Source organism: Trachurus japonicus, chromosome 9 (assembly GCF_045865225.1).
Source record: "Trachurus japonicus isolate A0001 chromosome 9, Traja_1.0".
NCBI classification, from domain to species: domain Eukaryota; kingdom Metazoa; phylum Chordata; class Actinopteri; order Carangiformes; family Carangidae; genus Trachurus; species Trachurus japonicus.
This window is the reverse complement of record NC_140915.1, coordinates 17,644,025-17,671,099: the sequence shown is the minus strand read 5'-3', so window position 1 is coordinate 17,671,099 and position 27,075 is coordinate 17,644,025. Positions and strand designations below refer to the sequence as shown.

At 43.1% G+C, this 27,075-nt stretch overlaps 2 protein-coding genes across 5 annotated transcripts in view; both read left to right on the top strand.

Annotated features, from left to right (window-relative positions):
- camsap1b (calmodulin regulated spectrin-associated protein 1b) overlaps nt 1-19,598 on the top strand; it is a 34,185-nt gene extending 14,587 nt beyond the window's left edge. Inside the window, exons 4-20 of one of the 4 annotated variants that reach the window (XM_085786298.1) lie at nt 994-1,155; nt 3,227-3,307; nt 4,101-4,133; nt 6,619-6,760; nt 7,043-7,182; nt 7,781-7,877; nt 8,518-8,641; nt 9,132-9,217; nt 9,327-9,411; nt 10,333-10,874; nt 11,606-13,353; nt 13,483-13,619; nt 14,365-14,588; nt 14,914-15,016; nt 15,147-15,259; nt 15,396-15,514; nt 16,974-19,598. In XM_085786298.1, the coding sequence (XP_085642424.1) occupies nt 994-1,155; nt 3,227-3,307; nt 4,101-4,133; nt 6,619-6,760; nt 7,043-7,182; nt 7,781-7,877; nt 8,518-8,641; nt 9,132-9,217; nt 9,327-9,411; nt 10,333-10,874; nt 11,606-13,353; nt 13,483-13,619; nt 14,365-14,588; nt 14,914-15,016; nt 15,147-15,259; nt 15,396-15,514; nt 16,974-17,270 (4,233 nt within the window). In that variant the 3' untranslated portion in view covers nt 17,271-19,598. Of the gene's footprint in view, nt 1-993; nt 1,156-3,226; nt 3,308-4,100; nt 4,134-6,618; nt 6,761-7,042; nt 7,183-7,780; nt 7,878-8,517; nt 8,675-9,131; nt 9,218-9,326; nt 9,412-10,332; nt 10,875-11,605; nt 13,354-13,482; nt 13,620-14,364; nt 14,589-14,913; nt 15,017-15,146; nt 15,260-15,395; nt 15,515-16,973 lie in introns of all 4 variants that reach the window. The other 3 variants (XM_085786297.1, XM_085786299.1, XM_085786300.1) reach the window with 3 other exon arrangements.
- Nucleotides 19,599-20,131: 533 nt separating this feature from the next.
- LOC146981248 (uncharacterized) lies at nt 20,132-26,350 on the top strand. The gene is made up of 8 exons (XM_085788252.1): nt 20,132-20,493; nt 20,573-20,668; nt 21,535-22,059; nt 23,000-23,188; nt 24,235-24,318; nt 24,867-24,932; nt 25,020-25,079; nt 25,161-26,350. The coding sequence occupies exons 1-8, from the start codon at nt 20,472-20,474 to the stop codon at nt 26,348-26,350; spliced, it is 2,232 nt and encodes a 743-aa protein (XP_085644378.1). The 5' UTR covers nt 20,132-20,471.
- Nucleotides 26,351-27,075: the final 725 nt, after the last annotated feature.

Sequence of the window (27,075 nt, the reverse complement as noted above, 5' to 3'; positions counted from 1 at the left end):
TTTAATAGTTTATATACACACCTGAGGTTAAGAAAAAACATTATATCTCTGCCTCTGACTTGCCAACCAATATAACCGACCAACAAAATATAATATAATGTAATCCCAACAAAAACAAGAACAGTTGACTCTTCAAAAATCAATATTTAGTATCGTTTCCAATCAACTTTGTGGGCAAACTGATAAAAATCAAGGCAATTTTGGCTAATTATAATTCTCTAGTAATGTCATTATCACACTTAATTGAGATAATTATTTGCTGATGATTATCTGTACTGATAGTTATTGTGTATCTCAAGCCAAAATAATAGTTTACTGTCAATCTGAACATGTTTGATCGCTGTTTGGAAAGTTTAGTGGTTAAATTGCAGCTGGTCTGTTCTCTCTCTGTGAGAGTTTTTTTATCTTCACATGAGAAACGTGTGAAATCTAATAAATTGCCTGAAGCGAAGAAGTGAGCTCACCAGACTCGCTGCTCATTCAGTCTAGTGACTTGATGCTACATTAGCTGCCTGCAACTAACAGTAACATACCTGAAGAGTCAAATGGCACAGTGGGTTAATTAGGAGCAGGTTTTACAGGTGTGTGCAGTCAGTGTCATGTGCGTAACAATTATTGTAGTATTGAAAACCAGGGCGAAACACCCAGATGTGACAGCAGCAGTGTGTTTGGTCAGTGTCTCTATGACGGCATTTATGAGGTCATGTGTGATTTAAAACGGAGATTAAAGCTGCATTCAAGCACACCGACTCCTTAGGTGGTAGAACGAATCATATGCTACATTTATCAGAAGTATATACTCAAAAAAGACAAAAAAAAAGCACGATCTTCACATAGTCTTCATTGCTTGTTGACAAAATAAATAAATACTTGTATCGTTTATGTTGTTTGGGTAAATCGTCCATCTCTTTCTGTTTGCCTCCAGCTTTGATCTGAATTATATTGGAAACTGGAAATTGAACTGTCCTTTGTCTCTCTCTCTCTCTGTCCCAGAGCGCTCACATGCCGATGATCGATGCCCTGATGATGGCCTACACAGTGGAGATGATCAGCATCGAGAAAGTGGTGGCCTCCGTCAAGCGCTTCTCTACCTTCAGTGCCTCCAAGGAGCTGCCCTTCGACCTGGAGGACGCCATGGTCTTCTGGATCAACAAGGTTCGGACACACGGATTATAAACTAAAAACAGCGATTTTCAACTATCTCTTTTTTTTTCTTTTCTTTTTTAAGATATTTATTTCGAACATGTAAAACCAAATAAGGCACAATTTCAGTTTGTTCCTTCATATGTAAATAACAAGTTGAAGAACCAAAAACACAAAAGCATAATCATACATATTCAAAAAGAGTGAGAAGAAGCTCAGCTTATTGAATCCAACCCCTTTTTCACAAATCATAAATAAATCGATTACTTGTCCTACTTCCTTAATTGTCCTTCATTCCATTGGTACAAAAAAAGAGGAAATTAAAAATATAGGGCTGTCACTTTTTATTCGATATTCGAATATTCGTTCGAACGTGGGGTGAAAAGTTCATGTTCACCTGCTCGAAATGTAGGCGTATTCGAATTTATCTGAAAGAATGAGGGGTCATTTTATATTTGTTCAAAATATAACGTACCGGTAAATAAAGATAAAAATGTTTGAACACCATCTCCAGAGTTATGTTTTTGTACTTTATTTTGAAGGCTGTTCCATAGTTTCACACCACATAGAGACACACAGAAACCTTTCATTGTTGTTCTTACTTTTGCTTTCCTGGGGTTTAGTCATTTTATTGTTAAAAAAAAAAAAATCCAGCTGGTTAAGGTCATGGCCTGCCACTCATTTATCACTCAGCACCATGTGGGATGAACGATGACATTGACAGCCCAAGTAACAGTCGTCCACTTGTCTTTTTAGAGACCGGCATGTCACTGGTGCTCAGAGACGTGCCAACACACACACACACACACACACACACACACACACACACACACACACACACACACACACACAGAGGCTCAGGCTCATGTTGCACTCATCTTTCAATGAGATGAAGTCCTGAGGCAGCGAGCGCCATGACGCAGCTTGTCCATGAATCATCATGATGTGCCACACCATTATTATCTGGAGAAAGGAAAGTGTCTGTCTGTAATGATTCCCAAGTAGTGAAGAATGTTTTCCCGGTTTAACTTGCATACTTTCCAAAAATCACACTGACTAATCTGTGAATTGTTTAGCCCATAAAATGTTATAAATTATTATAATATCATGTTAACAAAGGCAGTACATTATTCGCTTTAAGTGAATAAAGTGGTTTTTCTTTTATAAATTACTGATAAGTAGGTTAGCAAAATTGTTGTTGCTTCATTTTCTCTTCTTTTACATGAATTTGCAACTATTAGGGCTCAGGACTTAATCCAAAAAGAATCAAAACTGACATTTAGGCAACGACAACACTGTAATCTGTCAAAAAAGTTCAATTAATCATGATTTTTGCCATAATCGCCCAGCTCTATAGGAACTATGTGATCAGAAGGAAATAACAAATTCTGTACGACTAGTTTATTTCTTTAATATCCTTGATAGTGAAACCAAGGTACGATCTCTGTTGAAAACTAGTCGGCTTAGAGAAATTTACAGTGTAGCACAAACTTAAACCGGATATTTAGAAAATCAATTGTACTTCACTTCTCTTGGTCCTGATATAAAAAGTTGGTGGTATTAATCGTTTTGTGTCATTATCTCATCACTCACACAGAAGATGATTTCATCTGAGGGTGTTTTCTCATTTTTCCACTGAAGTAGAAACTCAAGTCTGCTCTTTATATGTCTTACTCTCTCTAAGCTCCTTTTTCTCTCTCTAAGCTCTTTTCCACTTCTCTTTGTTGTCTTTGACTTCCATCAATACACCAATTTCTCCACCTTAGAAGAAGCTTTGAAAGAGTTTTTTGTGGACTGAGAGAAAAAAAAATTGCATTCTGCAAACACAGGTGGCGTAAACCCACTGACCGGCTTAAAAAAAAGACAGAAGAAAAAACACAAAATGATTAAAAACAAGTACGTCAATCCTCCTAAAAAAAAAAAAAGAAAAGGTTGAATGTTTGGGAGAAATCTGATTGCTGCCGTGCTGTTCGTGGGTACAGAACATGTAACAACTCGTTCTTCGATTATCTGCGTGACCTCATTTTTCCCTCTGAGTGCATGTAAATGTCCTGAACGTGTTATTACTTCTTTTTTTTTGCAGTTGAACATGAAGATGAGGGAGATTACAGAAAGGGAGCACAAAGTCAAGCACCACCCGCTCGAGTCCCCAAGCCACCAAAAGGTAAAATTTTTTTTTTAAAAAAAGCACTCATTTGTTTCTTCCAGGTGTGCCTTTTACCTGACTTTTAATTAAATTCCTTTTTTTTTTGTTTAAAATCTGAAGCATTTACCTCATTAAGTCTTTATCCAGGTGGATACCAGCTATCAAGTGAAAACGTGGTTCAAGACAACAGGAATGTGTCTCTTCCTTTTTCTTTCTCTCTCTCTCTCTTTTGCTTTATTGAGGAGTATGACACAGATGAATGCAAACAAAGAGAAGTGTATACAACATTAATACACAAACATACAATCATAAACACGCCAGGGGTTAACAACAAGACAGGAAAAAAAAGAAAATAAATACTTATACAGTGAATATTTTGTAAAGCTTACAAAGATCATATGTTTTTACAGCTTTTTTTAGGGTTAGGGTTAGTGAAAATTTAAATTTGCATGTAAACTTTTGATAAAATAATAAATGAATTGATCAAATAAAACTGGGAATTTAGATTATTATCAAATTCAGTGTAACCAAACAACATTTTTCCAGCATCAATTAAACTGGGGGTAAAGATGATCACTGATAAAACGTGCCAGTTTGCTCCAGAGTTGTCTGGTGTGTCTCTTCCCTGATGACATTTCAGAGTTGTTCTGACCCTGCCTCTTTCTTTCTTTTTTCCTCTATGTGAAACCGGAAGCAGATCAAAAAAATAAAAAATCCTTTTTGACTGTGAAACTCTGACCTGTTAATCTTTCTGCTCCTGTTCCTCATCTGTCCCTCCCTCCCCCTCTCTTATCCCTGCAAACTTGGATAGTCTCCCTCCAAATGGTATTGGAAACTAGTCCCTGTAAGTTGGATGCCAGCTCCCCCCGCCCCACACTCCTCCTCCAACCGTCCTCCTCTTGCCCCCCCCATAACCCCATTTTCTCCGCCCCCTCCCTCCTGCCCTTCTCCCCCTTGCACGCATAGTTATGTGTTGATGTGCGCGCACACACTCCACCATGGCTCATTCAAGCTCGTACTGTGCTGCTTGTAGCCGGTGTGTCAGCGAGGGGGAGAAAGCCGAGTTATTTTTAAGTAGTTATGTTATGTTTATTTTTTTTTTCCCCTTGTGGCGAACACGTCACAAAGGTGTGAGGTTATTACAACCTTGGTTACAGTGCTCAAAACATATTCCTTTAGCTGCGCTTTGTCATTGTTGTTGCTGTTCGCTACCTCATTTCAAGCTCAAGTAGAGGCTGTGTGCGTATGAATGCGTGCGTATGCGTGTGTGTGTGTGTGTGTGTGGTATTTGCCTGCCCAGTGAGAATAAAAGCAAATCCATGCCTACACCTCTCCTCTGCTTTGCCGTCCCATCCCTGGCCACCTCCCTCCTCACTGATCTGCTTTGTCATCACCCCCCACCGCTCCGGTCTCTCTCTCTTCTGCTCTCACACACTGTTTCCTCTGTGCTCACGGTCTCTTCTGACAGTATCTCTGCTCTGTATGTGTGTGTGTGTGTGTGTATGTGTGTGTGCGCGTGTGTGCGTGCGTGTCAGCCTGATGTCGTGCACGAGCTGGCCCACTGCATGCTGGAGCCAGAGGAGCTCTCTGAAGCGGTACAGTGTTTCATCTTAGACGGGAGAAGACTCACTTCTGTAGAGGGTGTTTTTGTAATCGAGCTTCCTGTTTGTAGGTTTAGTTTCACCTGTGACTTGTGACAAAAGCTGCTGCCTGACTACTGTTGCTATAGTTTTGTGGAATAACCTCCAAATAGATAAAAGTAAATATGCAGTACTGTAGTATGTTTAGACCCGTAAATTGTTTTGGGTAACCCTTTAATTTACAGGCTGTTAATACGTGATAATGTCAAGAAATATCCTTGAAATAACGGTCAATTTCATAGTAATGTCATGTTTTTCTTAAAGGCAAATGGCATTTTTCGATATTTCGGGGTATTTCTACGCAATCAATCGTTATTTCTTGGCTATATTTCTCAGCATTACTATGAAATTGTTAATTATTTCTAGGCTATTTCTAGACATTATGACGCAGTTAATTGTTTTTTCTTGGCTATTTCTTGACATTATTATCACGTAATTAATGTCCTTTCAATTTAAAGGGTTACCTTGTTTTGCTTTTTAGCTGTTTTGTGTTGTGAGTACACATTAAAAAAGTGTGTAGTTACCCCAGACTTGCACCAGGGATCGGTTTGTTTTGTCAGCTGTCTCTTAGGCTCTTTGTTAAGACTTTAAATTGTTGATGGATAATCCCCTCCCTTAGTTACACATCTATAAAATGATCTAATGCATATTCTACCTTAACAAAATTCAATCTATATCTCTCAGACCTTGTCAATCCAAATATACTATATATATAGTGTACCTGAATAAAGTCCTCTGTTCCTATTCCTGTTGGAGTCATTTCCAACTCTGCAACATGTTTGTTTGTCTACTTTACCCAGTTATTCTCCTTCAGGTCTCTCTCATTAGTGTCATAGAAGATGTCAAGTTGATTAGTGGCAGCGGTATGTACAGTATAATGTGGATATGTGTAAATTGTGCAGAAGCATTTGACATGACAAGCAGCAGGACCAGTCGGTACAGAGTCAGACTGCTTTGGGATCCAGGACGGTCTATATATACATGTGTGTGTGTTGCTCCAAATCATATGTAGACCTGTAAGTGATCTCTATTTTTAGTTACTGTATCATATGTACACGCATCATTCGAGTCTGTTATTCTATCTAACAAGTTTGTGCTTGCTGGAATAAACACAGATATACTGTATACTACCAGCTGTAATAGTAATAGAGCATGTGTCCCAAAACTAAAGCATCTGGGGTGAGTGAGTTCCTGCACCAGCCACACACTCATTTCCCATAAGTGGGCCAGTGATTACCCCAGTTTCTGTCCCAGTCAGCTGCTTCACGCCGCCTGGGTGGACTGGGTGCCACCGCTGGCTGGCTGGCTGCCTTCCCCGTTAGAGCCGAGGTGGGGGGAAGGCTGTCCATCTACTCTGTGTTGATCATATCACTGCTCTAACACCTTTCACCTCACCACATCACCTCCCTGGTCTTCGGGGTTCTCCCTAAAACCTGGTAGACCTGCTGTTGTTGAGATCAGCTGAAGAGGAGTTTCAACTTGACTTGTATTTATAAAAATGAAACCAAACAAACAAAAAAAACACATTTTTGCTTTGAAACTCCCAGGGAGAACCTTGATCCGATGCTTTACTGGATTTGCCAGAGCATTAACTGTCATTTATTGTAGTACTGTGGTGGTATGTGATGTTGCTGGAGCTTTTTCTTCTCTCACACGGCCCTCACCCTCTCTCCTCCTCCTGGTGGTTAGGTGCGGTATCGTCGCGAGCACGCCTCGGGCCGACAGCTTCCCTTCTTCCCTCTGCTGGAAGACCTGATGAGGGACGTGTGTGACGGAGCTGCGCTGCTCACCGTGGTCCACTACTACTGCCCCGACCTCATGAAACTGGAAGGTACGCTTCACGTTCACACACACTTGCAAAAAAAACAAAAACACGCCCTTGTTCAATATGCTGTGTCATTTTTCAATTATCATTTAGCCTCAAAGAATCTAAACAGCATCCAGCTTTTTTCTCTGCTAACATTGGATTTAATATCTATGTGTGATACTATTTCTGGCGCTCGGCACATGGCTCACAGTTCCAGTGCAGCCCAGTGTGACATTTATAGACATAAGGTCATCGAGTTGCGTCCCGGTCTGACCTGTTCTGCTGTTCGTTTGGCCGCCCGATCAGATATTTGCCTGAAGGAAGTGCCCTCCATCGCTGACAGCCTGTACAACATCCAGCTGCTGAGAGAGTTCGCCAGCGAGTATCTGAATAAAAGTTTCTATCTGACAACAGAGGACATGCTCTACTCGCCGCTCGTGCTCAAGGTATAAAACTCGACATACAGTGGTTTTAATCAAAAAAAGTTGCAGTTTTTTTTAAACCTGTAAATTAAAAGTGTTTTTTTAATACTTAATTGTGAAATACAATACAAACAACACAGTGGACATACATCAATGTATACACAAAGTGTGAACAAGGTGTGTGTGTATGTGTGTAATTCAGGTATAATATATGGATGGTGGTTGTAATAGTGATAGCAGTAATAAAGAAAGAAATTAATGAATAATAATAGTAATATTGGTTATAATAATAATTATAACAGTATAAATGGTATTAAGGATAACAGTTGTGATAGCATTAGCTTGACAGAAATAATTAACGTAACTCATAATAGTTAAAATAAGAGTTATAATTCTGAAAATGAGAAAGAAAAGTAAGAACAAAGGGTGAAAGAAGGATGTGGGAGCGGAGGATGGGAGCTTAAATGAAAGTTTGAAGAGGAAAAAAAAAATCAAATCAATCAATAAAATGAATGAATGAAGCTGTGAGAATGGAAAAAAAATACGTGGCAAATCGGCAGGGCTTTTTAAAATGTTTTTGCAAGTCTGTCTGTTCACTATGTCCCTTGTTCTCTCTTTGTAGCACAATGTGATGGTTTTCATTGCTGAACTCTTCTGGTGGTTTGAGACCGTCAAGCCAGAGTTTGTGCAGCCCAGAGATCTCCAAGAGTTTAAAGATGGTAAGCATCACAGGGTGACTACACATACACACTGAAAATATAACATTGATGAAGGTTTTGTGGATTTGAAGGTTATGCAGGTTGTTGTGTCTCATGAAAGTCAAATCAGTTATTTCAAGTAAGACATCAGTACTCCGTATGAGTACTCGGTCTGGAAAAAAGTGGTATCGAACATCCCTAATTTAAAACCTGCCTAAATACATTTATTCTTATTTTAATAAACTGTCTTTACATTACAAATAATTAATGAACAGAAACTGAATGGGCAATCACCAAAAACTATTGATTCTGATATTCTGATATATTTCCTTTTTCCTGTTATTCTGTTATTCCATCATCATCAGATTTTCTGTTTTTATCCCTTTTTATAGTCAGTCTGACAGAACAGTCAAAAAAATCGCATTTCAAATTTCCTTTTTTTAAATGTGGGTCCTTATCAGAATTAAAGGTATTTATTTATTTAAGCCTTTATTTTTGAACATGTAAGGTAGTATAAAAAGAAACTCAGTGACTCCAGGTTAAACCTTTTTCTCTACTAACGTAACGGTGAACCTCAACCAGGCAAGGCAAGGCAAGGCAAGGCAATTTTATTTGTATAGCCCGCAGTGACCTAATCCTCCGTCCTTCCTCTTTCCCGCAGCTCGAGCCATAGCTCAGCCCAAGAGTGCCCGTCCATCAGTGCCCATCTCCAACGCCACCAAGCGCAGCTTCCTCGTCAGCCCCGGCGTGGCTGACAACCAGAGCAGCCCCGAAGTCTGTAACAGGTACTTCCTGCACCCCGAAGACTCTGACCCCCTGTAAGTCTTCTCTCGCTTTCCTTCTCATTCCACCTCATCATGATCCTGTCTGCTAACCAGTTACAGTAACCCTGCGAGGACGGGTAGATATGCAGCCGCGTCTTGACTCTCACTTTCATGTGCCCTTCACCTCTAACCCTCGTCCTGCACTGAAGTGAATAATAATAATAATAATACGCACTAAGTAAAGCTGGTTTTTGGATTGTCTCTGTCTGTGGGTGCTTACTATGAACTGTACGTTGGGATTTTTCATGCCACGTTCTCACCTGTTATGTGTTAAAACACCTGCATTTGTGTGTGTGTGTCTGGTCTCTTTGTCTCGGGGCGTGTACCGATCTAGTGAGGTGTTTTTGCTCATCTGTTCTGTTGCTACAATAAACCAGACACAGTGATGGGGCATGTGAAATCTTGCACTGATTTCTGATCTTTTTTTCTTTTTTTTGTGTGGCTTTTTTAGTAAAGGGGGTCCGACCTTCAGTCCCTCCCACCCACTTCTGCCCCTACGACAGAGGCAGCAGAAGCAGCAAGGAGAAGATGGGGCAGGTCAGAAAACCACACATCTCCGTCATCCTACACATAAAACCAGCCAATGATGCAGCTTAATATATTTAACTTTTATACCTTCCTAAATTACTCTTGTGTTTCTGCCCAGGTCTGAGAAACCGTTCAAACTCTCTGACTCAGATGGACGGACAACCCCGAGGCTCTGTTGTTGCATGGCCCGACAAGAGACAGAGGTAAATGAAAATATTATAATAAAACAAGTTGGAAACTTTTTATTTTACATACAGCTGTAAACACCACTCCAAAAATTGTCTTAATAAATCAGCTTCTCTACATGTATGGCAGCCATTTGATTTCAGTGTCTACTTGATGAGGCACTGATTAGGTGTTCACCTGAACCAAATCATATGAAGATTATAAAAACCACTGCTGTGATTAAAATTGGGGTTATTCCACCAATGTTAATTTCTGAACTCTTCCTAGGTTTAAAAAGTATTCTGCTGTAAGCAAGACTTTTCCCGTGGCGATGCTACATTTACCTCAATTGAAAAGCTCTGGTGTAATTGTGATCGTTAACTACATGACTTGTGACTTGTTACGAGTGAGAACGGAGGCTCTGCCTTCACATGGCGTCTCACGGCTGAAAACCAACCTTGCAGCATCAGCGCAGTACTTGGCCACTGCCCCGGTGTCCTAGCTCTCGTCTCTCGACACAAACGCGCTCTGTAACCCGCAATCTTTTGTTTATGACAGTTAAGACTACACAAATATACACGTCATAACGTCATATATATGTTATATAATGTTATCCACCGCTCTACGGATTGATTTTTCGCTGGCTTCGTTAAAAACAAATGCACATGGCCTCTTTAACTTATTACCTTTTGTGTTATTCGAGGTATGAAAACACTGAGACTGTTTTGTTCTTGGAGCAGTTGCCATTTTCTGCAAATTAATGTTGTAAATGACATTTTTTTCATTTCAGATTTGGGAGAAATGTTGTCAGTAGTTTACAGAATACAACAAAATGTTCATTTTACTCTCAAAAATGAGAGAAACGGGTCATTTTAAAGTGATGTCTACACATTTCCATAGAGATTTCTCAAAAAATGGTGGATTTATGGACAAATGTGTCTCTCTCTGTCTCTCTGCAGACCACTGTCCACACTGAGCCCCTACATGTTACACTCGGCTACAGACAGCGATGCAGACCTGGCCTCTGGTGACAGTGTGAGTCTGGCTCGCTCTATAAGTAAGGACAGCCTGGCGTCCAACGTGATCAACGTCACACCCAAGCACCAGACCTCTGTCCACCCGCCCTCGCAGGCAGCGATGCGCAGGGTCAACGGCCACGGCCTGCTCGGCAACGTCAGCGCCGAGGGCCAGGAAGAAACACTAATGGCGGTCGCAAGGACTGACGTTCCCGCCACTCCCAAACGGGCGGACGGGGCGCAAGCGACTGCCAAACCCTCCTCTGAGTCCAAACCTGCACCAGATAGCTTTTACTTAGAACCACTAATGCCTGCCGTGCTCAAAGCGGCTAAAGAGAAGTCTGTATGCCTAAACAAGGAGGAGGAAAGCGGCGAGGGGCCACGATCCTCAGGCAGGGGCTCGTTACGCCGAGGCGATGGATCTACCTCGGCCGTTCGCAGAAAAGCACCCTGCACCCTAAACCAAACCTTCAGCCCTCCTCCAGGTACGATTTTATAACATATTGTACTGCTGGAAAAAACTTTTCGGACACCCCATGCATTTGTGAAATATTGCATTGCAAGTGCAATTTCTTTTAGTACAGTCACTGCAGAAATACTCAACAAATTCTAAAAAAAAGCCATTAAAAACTTAAAATTGATTGGTTTCAATAAAAATACATAAGAAATTTGAGTATTGGGTCATTTTGGTACCAGTGATCCACTAATGAGGGCACAATTTTTATTGCCGTGCTTCATGTCTATATAAAGCGAGCACATTTTGAACGTTCTTTAGTGACAAAAATGGCTGAAACAATGAACCTAATGCAGGAAACACGCCTAAAGATACAGATTCTCAGCCAGGAAGGGTACAGCTGCCGCAAGATAGCCAGGAAGTGCAGATGCAGTCCTTCAGCAGTTGGATACACTCTGCAGAAATACAGACAAACCAAGATCTGGGTGTCCGAGGGTTTCTTCAGAAAGACATGACCACATCCTGATCCGCATGTGCAGGGAATTTGAAAATATTAAGGGTGTACGAAAACTTTTTTCCACCACTGTATATTGAATTAACATATGGAGAAGGGGTGGGATTTATTTTAAGCTTCGGCTTCTTCCCACTCCTTTTGAACATGATTTTCGTTGTTGTTTTATTTTTTGCGTTGTTGTCTTGTTTTTTATTTTGTTCTTCTTTTATTCTGTGTTCAAATAAACTTTCATTTATTCATTCATTCAGTTGAGGACGCAGACCTGCCAGAGGAGCCTCCGGCCGGTTTCAGACCTGCGGCCACGAGCAGCGTCGACCCCTCGGCCAGAGAACCACCCGGGGGTTTCTACCTGCATTCAGATTCAGAAGAACCAAAGTCTGGCCCGGGCCCGGACGCTGAGCTGGAAGACCTGGACGAGGAGGAGGAGGATTTGGACGAAGCGATCACCACTAAAGACCCCAACTGGCAGAGGAAAACCTTCAACGAGGAGGACGAGGAAGAAGAGGAGGAATCGGCAAAACTCCAAGAGGATATGAATGTGAAAGAGCACGAGGACAAAGACTTGAACGGGGGCAGCGGGCGCTCCAGCCCCTGTCTCAGCGCCCACTCCCAGGCCAGCAGCATGGCCAGCGGCAGCGTGCGTATGACCTCCTTCGCAGAGCGCAAAGCCCAGCAGCAGCGCTTCGGCAGCAACCACGACCTCCGCTCCAGCGCCTCCAGCTCCCAGAGGACGACTCCGGACGGATCGGAGAGCAGCGGGCCCCTTGCCTCCTCCTGGAGGCTGAAACGAGACCAGAGCCCCTCCTCGCCACTGGGAGGATGCAACCGCACCGGGGATGGCGGTGGCGGCGGGGCTAACGTGCTGGCGTCAGAAATCGTCCAGCTTCGTATGCAGCTGGAGGAGAAGCGCCGTGCGATCGAGCACCAGAAGAAGAAGATGGAGGTGCTGTCGGCGCGGCAGCGGCAGAAGCTTGGGAAGGCAGCTTTCCTGCACATCGTGAAGAAGGGCGGAGGAAAGAGCGACACGTTACCCAACCCGCTGAAAGCTGACATCCCTAAAGACGAGCGCAACGGGGAAAAAGGTCCATCGAGTAAAGACGACATGTGCGTCGACGTCCTGAGGGGCGACAAAGAGCTGGAGGGAACGACTCCGCCCGGTGCCTTAGAAGCCGACAAGAAAGGAAACGGCGGGAGCTTCTATCTGGACGAGGAGCTGGACCTGAACGAGTGCAGCCGCTCCATCGAGCTGCTGAACGACGCCATCGGCAGCATCCAGCAGCAGATGATGCAGCTGTCGCTGCAGCAGGAGATGTTGATGAAACAGAATGTACAGTCGCCCCCGGGCGCCGCTCCGCCTCCCCCCGCCGCCGACAAAAACAGTGACTCTAAGGCGGGGGCCAGCTTTCATTATGTGGAGCATCTCGCTGGCTCCGGCTCCGCCCCCGCCAGGAAACCCCCCAAGCTGAGCTCAGGCCGCAGCTCCAGGTCCAAACCCTCAGAACTGAAAATAGCCAAGGAGCCGGGTCGACACGGCCCCCGGACCCTCACCCCCACCCAGAGCGGGTCGGACACGTTACCACACCCGAGGCCGTCGGCCGGGGGCAGGTCCCCCCGGGTGGAGCAGCCCCGCAGCCCCAGGAAGCCCACAGCGGGAGAGACAATCGACAGGCCGGGCGCGGGCCACATCCGGAGCGCCACCTTCCGGCTGCAGGACGACGCCAACATGCGGCTGCCGACCCGAGTGGACCCGACGGCGGTGGCCGCCCCCGAAGTGTCCTTCGACGAGTGCCTGTCCAGCACCATGAGAGAGTCGGAGCTCAACTCCTCCGACGGCTCGGGGAAGGAGAACATCCCGTCAGACGAGTCGCAGCGCAGCAAATCCAACCTGATCGAGGTGGATCTGTCCGACCTGAAAGAGGACGAGGTGGGGGCCGAGGACCGGACGACAGAGGGAGGGGACGGAGAGCAGAAGTCAGTCTTGGGCTTCTTCTTCAAGGTACAGCTAACAATATTCATGTACAGGTGCATCTCAATACATTAGAATATCATGGAAAAGTTTATTTATGTCAGTAATTCAATTCAAAAAGTGAATTTCAAATATAAAAACGATCATCTGATGTTGTAGGACGAGCAGAAGGCGGAGGACGAGCTCGCTAAGAAAAGAGCAGCGTTCCTGCTGAAGCAGCAGAAGAAAGCCGAGGAGGCTCGAGTCCGTAAACAGCAGCTGGAAGCAGAATCTGAGCTGAAACGAGATGAAGCACGGTAAACTACCATCTACCAACATTTACATTAGGATTCATACTATTCTTTTTTTTAAACAATATCTTTATTACATTTTTATTTTATAAAAACACATACAAGAACACATGACAACAACAAAATGACACAAAGGTGTACAAGTATACAGCATCAGGGCCAGATTCTTTCATACAGTACAGACTAGGTCCATACAACAGTACCAACAAAATGAACCCTTTTTCCAGAGGTAAACTAGGTTAGGTCCCAAACTTTTTTTTTTTACATCAAGGACCCCTAAATTGACACAAGTTAGACCACAGATCTCCATTGGACAAATTTTTGAAGCAAACACCAGAAATACACAAATATTTACTTAGTCAATGTACGTTCAAATTAGGTGTGAATTTTTGGAAAGATTATGGAGAGATTTCTGGAAAAAAGTTTAAACATTTCTAGAAAATAGTTTTAAAAAATTCTAGTGGTAAGAAAAAGTAGTGAGATTTCATAAAAATTTCTCAAAATAAAAAAGTGGTAAAATTTCAAGAAAAAGTTGGAGACCCCCTTGAACCATCGCCATAAACCACGCAGTGATAGCGGGTTTACCCATGTTTGTCCATGATAAGGCTATTGTCCTTTTTGCTTGTAGAGAACACATGTTTCTAAACGTGTTTTCATGACATGTCCCTCTGGGTAAAGGCCGAGCAGTCAGGATTCATACTACTCTACCATGAAGACGCTATAACGGCTGTGTGTTTGATTTCAACACCAGGCGAAAGGCGGAGGAGGACCGGCAGCGTAAAGAAGAGGAGAAGACGCGGAGGGAGCTGATAAAGCAGGAGTATCTGCGGAGGAAGCAGCAGGAGATGTTTGAGGAGCAGGGGCTGGTGAAGCCCAAAACGCCCAAAACCCCCAAACCCAAGCAGAAACACCGGCCCAAGTCCGTCTTCAGGGAGGAATCCTCCAGCGACACCTTCTCCAAGTGCTCTTCCACACGTAAGATCATTACATCAGCGGTTTGACATTTAGCTACAAGCCACATTTTTCTTCGTACATGTCTCGGCACGGTTGCTGCTCTTCATTTGTTTTTTTCTGAGCCCAGGGACGAGTTGAACAACCGCCAGTTATTTTCCTTTTTATTACAACCTGAACATGGCCCACAGTTATTCATAGCACATTCATATCGAACATGACTGTTGGTTATGAGGATTTTTCTGACTGCGGAAACCCTGTTGTCTCTCAGTAACTCCTGTAGGTTGTTAAGTCTTAACAGTGTCTTTTCCAGTTGCCTCTAAATGTTGTGTAATATTATTTCTAACAGCCGACAACCTGAGCAACGCCCAGTCAGGCTCCAGTCTGTCTCTGGCCTCGGCCGCCACCAACGAGGCCGACAGTGTCAACTCTGGAGGAGCTGGTTCGCAGCGGTAAGAAGCATATTTTCACTTTTCTTTTTCTTTGTGAGCTTGTGCTTTCATAGAAAATAAAAAAAATTAAAAAAGATTATTATAACCATGTAATAATTCATGTTGTTCCTCGTTCCATTATCTCATCCAGCTGTGACTCTGTGGAGTCGTTTCCTGGCAGTCGTAACAACAGTCGAGCTGCAGAGAGAGACTGGGACAACGGCTCCACTGCTTCATCCATCACTTCCATGGCTGAGTACACTGGTGAGTTCACAGGTGTCGAACTCAACGGCAGAAGCCGTTAATTTACTGTCATCTCAGTCATTATTGTCTTTCTTGTTTTATTTTGTATTACATAACACTCGGCGTGTCGTTGTCTAACTGGCTTCTCCTCCTTTAGGTCCCAAACTATTCAAAGAGCCCAGCGCCAAGTCAAACAAGCCAATCATCCACAATGCAATCGCTCACTGCTGCCTGGCTGGAAAAGTCAACGAGCCCCAGAAGAACCAGATTCTAGAGGTACTTCATGTTCCTGACAGGAGCTGTTTGGTTTACACGTGTCTGTAAAGTCAGTGTTGTTGAAACATACAAAACAAATGTTCATAATTCACCACCATGAATGCTTAGAAGCTCAACCGTTTCATGACCTGAACTTTAGAGCTGAGATGTGATTAGTCATTAATTACCGAGGCCCTGAGAGGAAGGACAACACATTCTTTCACTTGCCTGACACAATATGTCGACCATGTTTAATCGTGTTACATAATTTTCCTAAGACACAATTAACAAACACATGGAGCAGACAAATATCACCTGGGGAAAAAACACATCCACTGAGGTGGTGGTGCGCTGCTGCCTCCTGTGGCCAAAGTTGGAGTCACTTGGCTCAAGGCGTTCATAGGGAATGGGTTAATCTCCTGACAAATGATTTATTAGTTACTGAAATACTTCCCTTCTTTGTTGTAAATCAGTGTTGATGTAATGTTAAGAGGCTTTTGAACATTTGTTGAAGCAAAACAAAGGAGTTTCACAGAAGATGTCACCTTCATTGTTTTTGACACAACACAAGAGCAGGAACTCTGTTCAAATATGCTTTTATGATCAGATAAATATCTGATCTTAAGATTTAAGATTCCATCTAAATTTTGAAAGGTGGTTTCCTAGTAAAAATACATAAATAAATAAATTAAAAATAAATGTTCTATTGCTCACTCAGCTTTCCAGGTCTTAATGCTACCTGTACATCAGAAGACTTTGAAAAGATTTGGAAAAGACTCTTGGAAAACTTTCTTCTCACACCTGCTCACATCTAAAGACAAGTTGTAGAGTTTTTAGTCTCAGACTGAGATTTTACAAAGACTGAATCTTGCTCTTTGCAAGACGACAACTACTGGTCCTCTGCTATGTCTGTCCATCGCTTTTCCTTCTCCACTCTGTCATGGGGGGGGGAGCCTGTGAATATTCTCATTCATCCAGGTCATAGTTTTCTCAAGGAAATTTCAATCGAACGCAACTTGGCAACTGGTTATTTGTCTTAGAAGACGTTTCACCTCTTATCCAAGAGGCTTCATCAGTTCATGCCCGCATCTGACCAGGCTGGGACTGGTCCATGCCGCTCTTTTGTTAGTTTGTCTGCCAGGTTTCCTATTTCTGGTTTTGTTAGAGCTCATCTATCGGTTGTTGATTGTGTTAGGTCACCGCAAAGACTGAAAGACTTATGTGGCCTTATGACGCCACCATCACAAGGCCAAGACTAGGAAAAAACTGATCTAGAACAGCTCTGATTGCCGCCTTATACTTATCAATCGAGATGACGGGAGAGCGCTATGACTCCTAAAATTTCAGTTTTTAGTCTGTGACTGTGAAAATCTTTTGGTGTCAGCCCAGCATTAGACTTCGCCTGCTGTATAAATGCAGGCGAATGTTTGTGACCTCCGATATTAACCAGTGTTTTTTTCTGTCTCCCGTCTGAAACCAGGAGTTGGAGAAGTGCGAGTCCAACCACATGATGATCCTGTTTCGCGACGGCGGCTGCCAGTTCAGGGCGCTCTACTCGTACTTCCCCGACACGGAGGAGATCCACAAGCTGACGGGCACGGGGCCCAAGAGCATCAGCAAGAAGATGATCGACAAGCTGTACAAGTACAGCTCGGACCGGAAGCAGTTCACCGTCATTCCTGCCAAGACTGTGTCCGTCAGCGTGGACGCCCTGACCATCCACAACCACCTGTGGCAGGCCAAGAGAGGCTCTGTGCCAAAGAAAAGTGTAAAATAGCAGGCTGGATTTTTAACCCCTTCCTTCCTGTCATCCAAATCATCTTCTCCCCCCCATCTCGCTTGTGTCCTGAATAGACTGCATCGACGCTCTCCGCCATGTTGGTCTGGAAACCTACTCAGGAGACGCCACATCTGTGAGCATGTGGTCATGTGTAGGTGGACCGAGACAGAAACAAGGGAAAAGGTGTGCGTGTGTGTGTCTGTGTGTATGCCTGTTTGTGAATGTGTGTGTGTGTGTGTGTGTGTGTGTGTGTGTGTGTGTGTGTGTGTAACAGGTGGTCTGAGGAACTGGTGCTTGCAACAAAAAGAGGAATGCCGGCTGAATCTGCTTCTTCTTATTCTCCTCCTTCTTCTTCTCCGTGTGATTCTCTCGATCTCGGAGCGTGGATCTGTTTTGAGGGGGGTTACTCTGTTTTTTCTACGACGACCACGAGTCAAGCATGTGGCATTTTGTTTTTCTCCCCCCTCCCTCCTTGCCTCCTCCCTCCCTCCTCTCTCTGTCTCTCTAGTATGTGGTGGATGTTCATTTTTTACATGGAGTATTTATTAGTTCAGCACTGTCATGGTCAGGAGCTCAGCTGCAGCACTAAAATCCTTCCTCCTCCTCCTCCTCCTCCCCTCCGGAAGCGCCTCTCTCCTTTTGGACTTTGGATTCGGACAGAAGGGAGTGGGGGACATCGGCGGGGAGGGGGGGATTTCTGTCCCTCCTTTTCAGAAAAGTCTGAAAAGCGAAGGGACCTTTCTTATCGACCCTTTAGGACCGTAAAAACACCAATCTCTTCCTGTGTGGACTGTCGAATCTGTCAAATCAGGCTGGCATTACCGATTTTGCCTCACCAGGGATCTCCAAAAAACCTGCTGCTCTGAACTGTCTTCTTCTTGTTTTGTCGCAGTGACAGACATCCGTTGGCCTTTCACGCATCGTGGTACTATCGTCTATTTATTCAACCGCTTTTTAAAACTAGACGCTGATCGTGTAGCACTGGATATGTGTATAGCTGAGAAAAAAACTAAAGAAAACAAACAAAAAAAACATAAACGACGGTCATTTTAAAGATAAATGTTTGACCATCCTTTTTCTTAAGGGTGTCAAAAGAGGGCGAATGATAGGCTTTGGTACAGAAATGATGCTTTTTTTCTTTTTGTTTTAGCTTTTATTTTTAATTATTATTATTATTATTATAATTATAATTAAAGCAATGTGGTATAGAGTTTGAGCTGATGTTATGTGTTTTCATCATAACAGGAATTCTCTGATGTTTAGAGCTTAGTTGTGTTTTCTCTCCACTGGGCACTCTTGAATTGTCCTGTATAAAGGTGCACTCATGAACACTTGTCGACGGCTTCTTTCATGCAATGTAACTCCCTCTTCCTCCCTTTCTTCCTGTCTCCTCCCTCCTGCCCCCCCTTGAGTGTTTTTGTCGGCCTGTCCCATCTTTATTAACCACAAGAGTGGCACACACACACACACACATACACATACACTCTTGTTGTGAAGAGTGTTTTCGTGCTGCTCTGTAACCGGTTCAAATGACAGTATTTGATATATTCACAAAGCGGGGAGGGGAAGGGGATGTCTCTCTGTGTGTGTGGGTGGGGTTAGGGTTGGTTGGTGGCGTTGGGGCTGTGGTTCAGTTATTTACCAACATTAAAGAACATTCCTCCAAGGTGTTGACAAACACTGCCACGTCGTCTCTCTCTCTTCTCTCTCTTCTCTCTGTCTTTAACATTCATCAAAGTGCTTTCTTTGCTTTTTTTTTTTTTTTAGAAACCGTTCGTTGGCCTCGAGAACAACCAGAAGTGTTGCACAAGCACTTTACTTTCTGTTTGTTTTGGGAACTGTTACCCTTTTTTTTTTTTTTGAATGGGCATAAAAAAACTTAAGAACTAATTAATGATAACACTGCTGTCGTGCGCTCCGAAATAATAAATCAATAAATAAATGAAAATAGTGTGAAAACTAAACCAAACGCTAAGATTTAATACTGACACAAATCTGAAGGGCCTCCGCTGAAATGATACTACTGCTGTCTCCAAAAACTACAAATACTTGATTTGCCATTTGCAACATTTTGGAGGTTATTTTGGGGGGTTGGGAGGGTTTGGGTTGGGTTGGGGGAGGGTGGTAGATCTTTAACTGTATGTGAGTGTATTTTTATGTTAACTAAAAGATTGTATTGGCATTTGGTCACCATTTTTGTTACACTAGTGTACTTTTCATCCTTGTTGATTTTATCTTTGATCCCATGCCATCTATTTATTTTGAAATGGAAGCACTGAAACAGAATAAATTTTCAAGTGAATAAAAGTCACATTTTTTTTCTTTTTTTTCTGTTCTTTCTCTCATGGCTTGATTTGTTCATCTGTGAGACTCACTGTTTGATTTTTTTCTTTTGCTAGTTTCACACACCACACTGATTTTAACCTTTAACCGCTCACCTGTATCACAGTAATTTGTTGTTTATTCACTCTTTTTGTCTGTTTCTTGGTGAACTAAAAGTGTTGCTGCACCTTCTCACTGGCATGTTAATTTATCTTTTTACAGTGTCAGCCAATCAGAACAGAGGAGGTGCAGAGTCTCTCTTCTGATTGGCTGACTCTATTCTGAGCGAGCAAATAAAAATAAGATACTTGCTGTGTCCCAATGACGATTACATGAATTGGGACACAGTAGATTTCAAGTAACACAGAGAAACCCCTGACATCACAAAGGTACAGAAGTCCTAACAGCTCGTTTTCATTTAAGCCTTAATTTCTGAATACAGGCTGTGCATTCCTCTGTGAAATGAAACTTTGATACTTTCACAGTATTAATATAGAACTTAGACCGACTGATTTATAATTAAAAGAGGCAGAAATCTCACTTCGTCCATTTTGGGACCTTTAAAATGAGCTGAATCATCTCAAACCAATTAAGAAGGAAAAAAGTATCATCCGTCATGACACCATGTTTTCTAATTTAAGCAACTTACATTGTCAAAATGTCCCCCAGACCTCCCCTGGAGCCTCGCACTCCACCAACCAACTGGAACAGCGGCTTTCGTGATGATTCCTTCACGCCAGAGCTCATAACCATGGCAAACTCTGATCTCCCATAGCAACCGTGTTTTATTTTTCCACACCTGGTAGTTCAGGTGATCACAAGACCGTCATCACACTCAGTAAACTGTCCGAGCCGTAGAAGCTGCATCCTGCGTTGATGAGACCGATCACTATGATAGGTGAGTCTTCTTGTTTCATACTTGTACAACACTTAGAAAAACAAGAATCAAGAATCAGGTGAATCCTGTTTCTCCACAGTCGTAGCCGCTCTCGCTGTGTTGCTGGTGAATGTGCCACTGAGCCAATCATGTGACGGAGAAGGACCAGTGCTCATCTGCCAAAACACCCCCTTTGGTAAGAACTCAAGGTTTGATTCAGTGTTTAATAATCAGCTGCATTACATTAAAGGGATAGTTCAACATGTTGGCAAATTAGCCCATTGCCATAAGCCTAGTTAATTGTCGGTGCAAGCTGTTTTTAGAACGGCGGAGCAGAGCCACGAGCTATGGAGGCTAATGGGATTTCTTGGTTTCCCTCATCAAACTCATCAAATACACAATCCAACAACTCCAAAACGCTCTGGTGGACAAGTTGTGACCTATACATTCACCACGCTAGGAGATAGGATGTTGGAGTTGTTTTCGAGTCAATGCGGAGACTACTTGCCGAAAAACTGCCCTCATCAGGAACGTGCATCAGCGGTTTTGTATGAATTTACCTCGAAAACAACTCCATCTCGTAATGTTCTGTTATTATCTCATAGCGTGGTGAATGTACAGGTCACAACTTGTCCACCAGAGCGTTTTGGAGTTGTTGGATTGTGTATTTGATGAGTTTGATGAGGGAAACCAAGAAATCCCACTAGCCTCCGTAGTGTAGTTCTGAGCAGTTCGCCGCTCTGCTCTGCTGTTCTAAAAATAGCTTGCACCAACAATCATAGGTAACGAACCTACTGCTAATAGGGATAATGGCAATGGGCCAATTAGCCAAAAATGTTGAACTATCCCTTTAATTTTAATCCTGATATGATTGGTTCCTTCTTTACTTTAGTTTTGTTCACTGGAAAGAAAACCAAGGTTAAGACCCCAAATCCTTTTTGGATCTTTTCCAATCAGGACCAATTGAGTCTTGTAACTTTCCTCTGCTGAGAAAAGCAGCAACAGGTCTGAAAAAATATTCTGAACATGATGCAAGATGTCTAATAATCTGAATTCTCTTAGATTTCAGCCCCGGGTTTTTGACCCTTGTGATACTCCTTCAAGACATTGGGGAGATCAACGCCACCGTGTTTCGCAGCAGCAACCTCGCCTCAGTGACCAGGCTCAAGATCGACAGTGCCGGCGTCACAGGGATCGCTGACGGGGCCTTCGGTTCGCTACAGAACCTCACGAGTGTCAGTCTAAAACGCAACGAGCTCACGCAGATGAACTCAAACTGGTTCGGCCAGCCCGCTCTCCTCAGGGACATCAGCCTTGAAGAAAACCAGATTGAAGTCCTGAGTGAGTCCACGCTGACTGGACTGACCGGCCTCACCAAGCTCAGTCTGAGGATGAACAGAATCAGGACCATTGAGTCCAACAGTTTCCTCTCACAGACCAACTTGTCTGAGCTGGACCTGTCCGGGAACAGACTGACTCGGGTCTCACCGCAGGTCTTCAGGACTCTCACGTCCACCAGGATCAGGCTAGACGGGAACCCCTGGGACTGTTCGTGTGCAGCTGAAGAGTTTGTCCTCTACATACAAGGTTTGTGAAATACGAGACAAACAACAACAGAAAACTTAAAGGTGACATGGAAATACTACTTTTGAAGGCTCTTCAACATATATTTGGGTGTTTGTCTTGACTTCCAGCCCCCAAAATGTGAGAACTGACGAAAAAAATGTGTAATTTGCAGGCTCCCTAGCCATAACGAGCTGTTCCCTCAGTTGTCATACAGGATGTCATTAGTTAAATTTGCATACTACCACCCCTACCTGTGAGTACTGATACCAGTAGAGGGGGCGGGTTGGGGTGAGCAATGGCTCATTTGTATTTAAAGGGACAGGCACCGAGGCCTGGTCCACACATAAACGGAGCTACACCCAAGACTACACCCAAAAAAAACTCCATAAACACAACTTTGTTTCAGGAAATATCTGCATCTACACATGAATCCACTAAAATTGACTCAAAATGCTGTAGTACATACTCCAGGCCTGTGTGTGGCGCTGTAACGCTTCCACACATAAACACCACAATCAAAGAAGACGGAAAGCTTCCCGCTGTATTCAAACTCCAAACATTATAAGTCGATTAAAAGTTGACTGGGAGTCATGTCAGTGTGAATATGACGATTGATGATGATTTAACGGGCGCGATTCAGCTACAGTGTCTGAGTAGTAATAGTTGTCGTTATGTTACGTTATGTCCATAGACTGTAACGTGTCGCGGTGTGTCTCAGGTTACAGAGCGGCGGGGAGTATGACATGAAACGCTGGAGCAGCGTTTTCAGAAAAAAAATACCGCTTTAACCCCCCCAAACACCACTTCCGTCTGGACAAAATGCTAAACGATAAAAAACGTATACAGATTAATTAAATCCGTATCTGTCTGGACGGGCTCTAAGACACCTGGGAACTATTTTAATTTGTGGGAAAAGGGGCATTACAGTATATGTCTCCTTTAAAGCTGCTTTCCTCCTCAGACCTTCAGAACAGATCTCTGCTGGACCGACCGATGGACGTCACCTGTGAGACTCCGCCTACTCTGAGGGGTCGACCTGTGTGGAACGTGTCGGAGTGTGTGACGTTACCTTCACCTGAACCAACGTCAGCCTCACAAACAGCCGACCTCATACCCACTGATACACCCCCAACAGTCCCTGCAACCTCTGGTACATCTGGGTCCTCTCCTCTGTCTTTCACTTTACTTTCAAAGGTCTCATATATACCAGAGATTTTACTGAAAACTTTTCGTAGCTGATTTTTGTGTGATTTCCAGTAAAAGGCCAAGGTGAGTCACAATAGTTGGTGTCAATATCATGTTCCAGTACAAATAAATACATCATGTTTCTTGATCAAACAGAAAATGTGCCAGTTTTATTTAGTCAATAATCAAAGTGAAACCTAAAAGTCAAACAATATCCAAAGCAAAAGATTACAGCGTCGAATAACAACATAATTTGAAACTTAAACACTCAAGTTTTTTTTTCCTAGGAAACTCTGATAGATATTGACATCTAATCATGAACTTTGCTAACAGTACCTACAACATCATTTTGTGTTTTTATTTTTTGTTTTTTAGAACAAAATGTGGAAACTAGCATTTTTTCTCAATCCAATAAATAACGCTAGGAACTGGTATTTTCTGCGTTTCTCTTATAGAGCCAAATTGTGTTGGCTTGGCCTATTGCATCTTGAGGTAAAGGGACAACGAGGAGTTTTGGAAAAGCGAAGCGTTTTCACACTACATTTATGAGCCCCCGCGCGCACCGTGAAATTCTTTGACCGGCGCAAGACGGACTCATGTTTTCATTCATCAAGAATTAAAGTCAGAGGTTCGAAGACGATCACATACCGTCGTAGTTCTGACCATAAACGGTGATTCAGCTACGTTATTCTCATGACTCGCTGCGAAACCGAAAGTAAGGAAACGCTGGTCGGCTCGACCAGCATTTCCACCACCACTAATAATAACAAAATAACGATAGAGACAAAATGATATATTTATCGAAAAAGGGCCCATTAACAAGACAGCGTAGATTCATCCACATTAATGTGAGACTTTTTTATGACCAAATAGAAACTCCTCGTTGTCCCTTTAAGCTAATTGTATAATTAATTTCCTTATCAAAGACTAAGAATCCAGAAAAGTTAAAGGAAAATAAACTCCTCCTCCATCTGTTCACTTTGGGTCTTTTATGACTCTTGTTTCCTTTAGTAGAAGTTGTGACAGCTTCACTTCAAACAACGTCTGTCCAAAACAGATCCACTGATGCACCCACAACAGTCTCTGCACACACTGGTACTTGTTGCTTCTTCTCATTCCAGTTTTTGATGTTTAAAATTCTTCATCACAGTTTTAAATTGAGTTTGTTTCTGATGTTGTTCTCTGCAGCAACAGACCCGACACAACCAACAACAGAAACATCTGCCCGACCATTGTCCACTGATGAACGCACAAGACAAACTGGTACTTTTACTTCTTTTTGTCACAGTTTTCCTTAATTAAACAAATGTTTACTTTTGCTGGAGTATCACAGGTGTAATAATTTCAAAAAGTCAAATTGTGCAGCTTTAGTTTGAGGACAAGTACGTTCACTTGCTATGGATATTCCTGAAATTTAGTGTTGTAGTATTTTCACCTGCAGATGGCGCCAAAGCAACATGTTGAAATAACCTGTGGATTTCATCCTTTTGTATGATTAAAAAGTCTGATCTGTCCGGATTTTCTTCAACTTAAACTATGTTTTGATGCTGATTAAAAATCTATATTCCTATCTATTTTTTGTTATCTAACAACACATTTTGAAGACTCTGCCTATTGTTTAGCATTTCTCTTGTTCCCCACAGCAACACACGTGACTGCACCACCATCAGAGACAGAGACCTTGACCCTTCCTCCCACTGGAGCGACCGGTGTGTTTGATGTTTAAAATACAAAAATATAAGATTCAGACACTGGCTTCAGTCCTTAAATTAAATAAATAGTGTTGTTCCTTCTAGAAACGTGTGTGACCTCAAATTCAGATACAAATACCGTCTGCACACTCATCATTGTGATAGGTAAGTTTGTTTTACTTCATATTTTTTTGCATATTTCTGTTTAAGTGCTGATTAAATGACAACATCTCGCCTCCCCTGCAGTCGTCCTGTGTGTGCTGCTGTTTGTGGTGTGTTTCCTGGTGCTGCGGCACAGGAGGAGACGCAACAACAAAACTGTGATGCCAGGACGTCCAGAAGAAGAAAAAGAACAAGAAGAAGTGAAGGAGGTGGAGAACGACAGCAGATCAAACCTTGATCCGTCACCAGAAGAGAGCAGAGACCCGGAGGGGACGGGATGGAGGCCTTTCACTGGAGTCAGAGCTAAGTCGGCCGGTGCTATTCTCTTCATGTCTCCTTCTTGTGTGTCTGTGAAAGATCAAGTGGCGTTGCAGCACGAGACGGAGGCTCAGTCATCAGACAGAGAGGCAGCAGACGGAGAGCAGAAAGTGGAAAATGAAGCGGGAGGAATTCAGACAGAAAATCTCACAAACGCTCCCGTCACGACTCAGAGACGAACCGACGCCGGCGGGAGTCTGGATGACAACTCCCACTGTGTTTCTGTCAGCACTGACACTGTAGCATATCTGAGCATCGGCGGCATCACCAGCAGCACCAGCGCCAACAAACCCAACCTGGATAATCTCAGCAAACAGCCCACCGACAGCTCAAGGGGTCAAAGGTCACAGATGGGGAAAGTTATAGGGAGGATCTCCACCTGGCCTCCTACTGCTGTTCAGTGGCAGGCGAGATGTAAAATGATGCAGGAGATGGAGGAGGAGGAGAAGGAAACTGAGGAGAAGGGTCCAAACAAACAGGAGCCTCCAAGTTTTTGTACTCATGAGGATGAAAAAGTGGAGAATCAAATTGAAGATGTAACGTCTACAAACAAAGATCGCTTGAAAGTAAATCCACCTGGCATGAAATTGAAATTCAGCGAGGTTCAAGCTCAAAGTGACATCAAGAAAGAGGAGGACCAAGTCAAAGTGGCACAGGCCGGAAGTAGAAACCAAACTGTAAATAAGGAAAAACGCAACCAAAGGCAGCAGGTTATCAAGTCTGTGGAGAAACCTGCACAAAACAGCCGCAGCCCCAAGAGAGACGAGACCAGCAGGCCGGACAACACAGGCTCCGGCTCCAGGGCTCGGTCCAGCGGGGCCTCGCCGGACGATGAGACGCTGTTGCGTGGCAACGAGTACGCCTTCATGGACCTGCTGCACGAGGTGGCGCAGAACAACGGCCGCTGGACGCGAGAGAGATGGAGGCAGGTTCACGTCAACAAACAGCGGCGTTAGCACCGACCCATGGAGTCAGGAGAGAGATTCAGTAGCCTACAGATTTAAAGTTTTCTACTGTGATATCTAGTTATGTCTCGTTTATTCTGGTATGGAGATACATCTGTGTCTTTATTATTCAACTAAACAAAAACAAAAAAAGTTGATTTAAACAAAAAATGTTCAATAAAATAATAACACACTTCAATTAAGAAAAAAAAACTTTCAATCAAAGAAAAAAAGGGTTCAAACGCAATTTTTTGGGTCTCAAATACTTTTTTTTGATTGAATAATAAAGATACACTTGTATGGCCTAATAACCAGAGGTGGGAGAAAGTCCCTATGTTGCAAGTCCAAGTAGAGTCTTTGCTCTCAAGTCTCGAGTAGAGTCTCAAGTCTTTGCTCTCAAGTCCCAAGTCAAGTCCAAGTCCTAAGATTTTTGTTTTGAGTCCCAACCAAGTCCTAAGATTTTTTTTCGAGTCCCAACCAAGTCCTAAGATTTTTTTTCGAGTCCCAAACAAATCGATTATAATTAATGACGTAAAGATCACGACCACGCCTCAATTGTTAAGTTGTTTATATTTTATTGTTAATGTTCTGTCACTTATTCATCTGTTTATTTTTATTAATATTCTATTGTGATATGCTTTATAAGCACTGCATGCCTTCTCATGCCAATAAAGCTATTTAAAATTGACGTACAGTAACACGCCAGAAATCTCGTGTGATCAAACGTGATCTGACGT

Bases quoted from the DNA above. Each gene is read 5' to 3' on its own strand.
- LOC146981248 (XM_085788252.1), top strand. From the start codon at position 20,472: ATGAGACCGATCACTATGATAG. The intron at 20,669-21,534 runs GTAAGAACTCAA...GAATTCTCTTAG, and splicing joins CTGCCAAAACACCCCCTTTG to ATTTCAGCCCCGGGTTTTTG. The intron at 23,189-24,234 runs GTACATCTGGGT...TGTTTCCTTTAG, and splicing joins AACAGTCCCTGCAACCTCTG to TAGAAGTTGTGACAGCTTCA.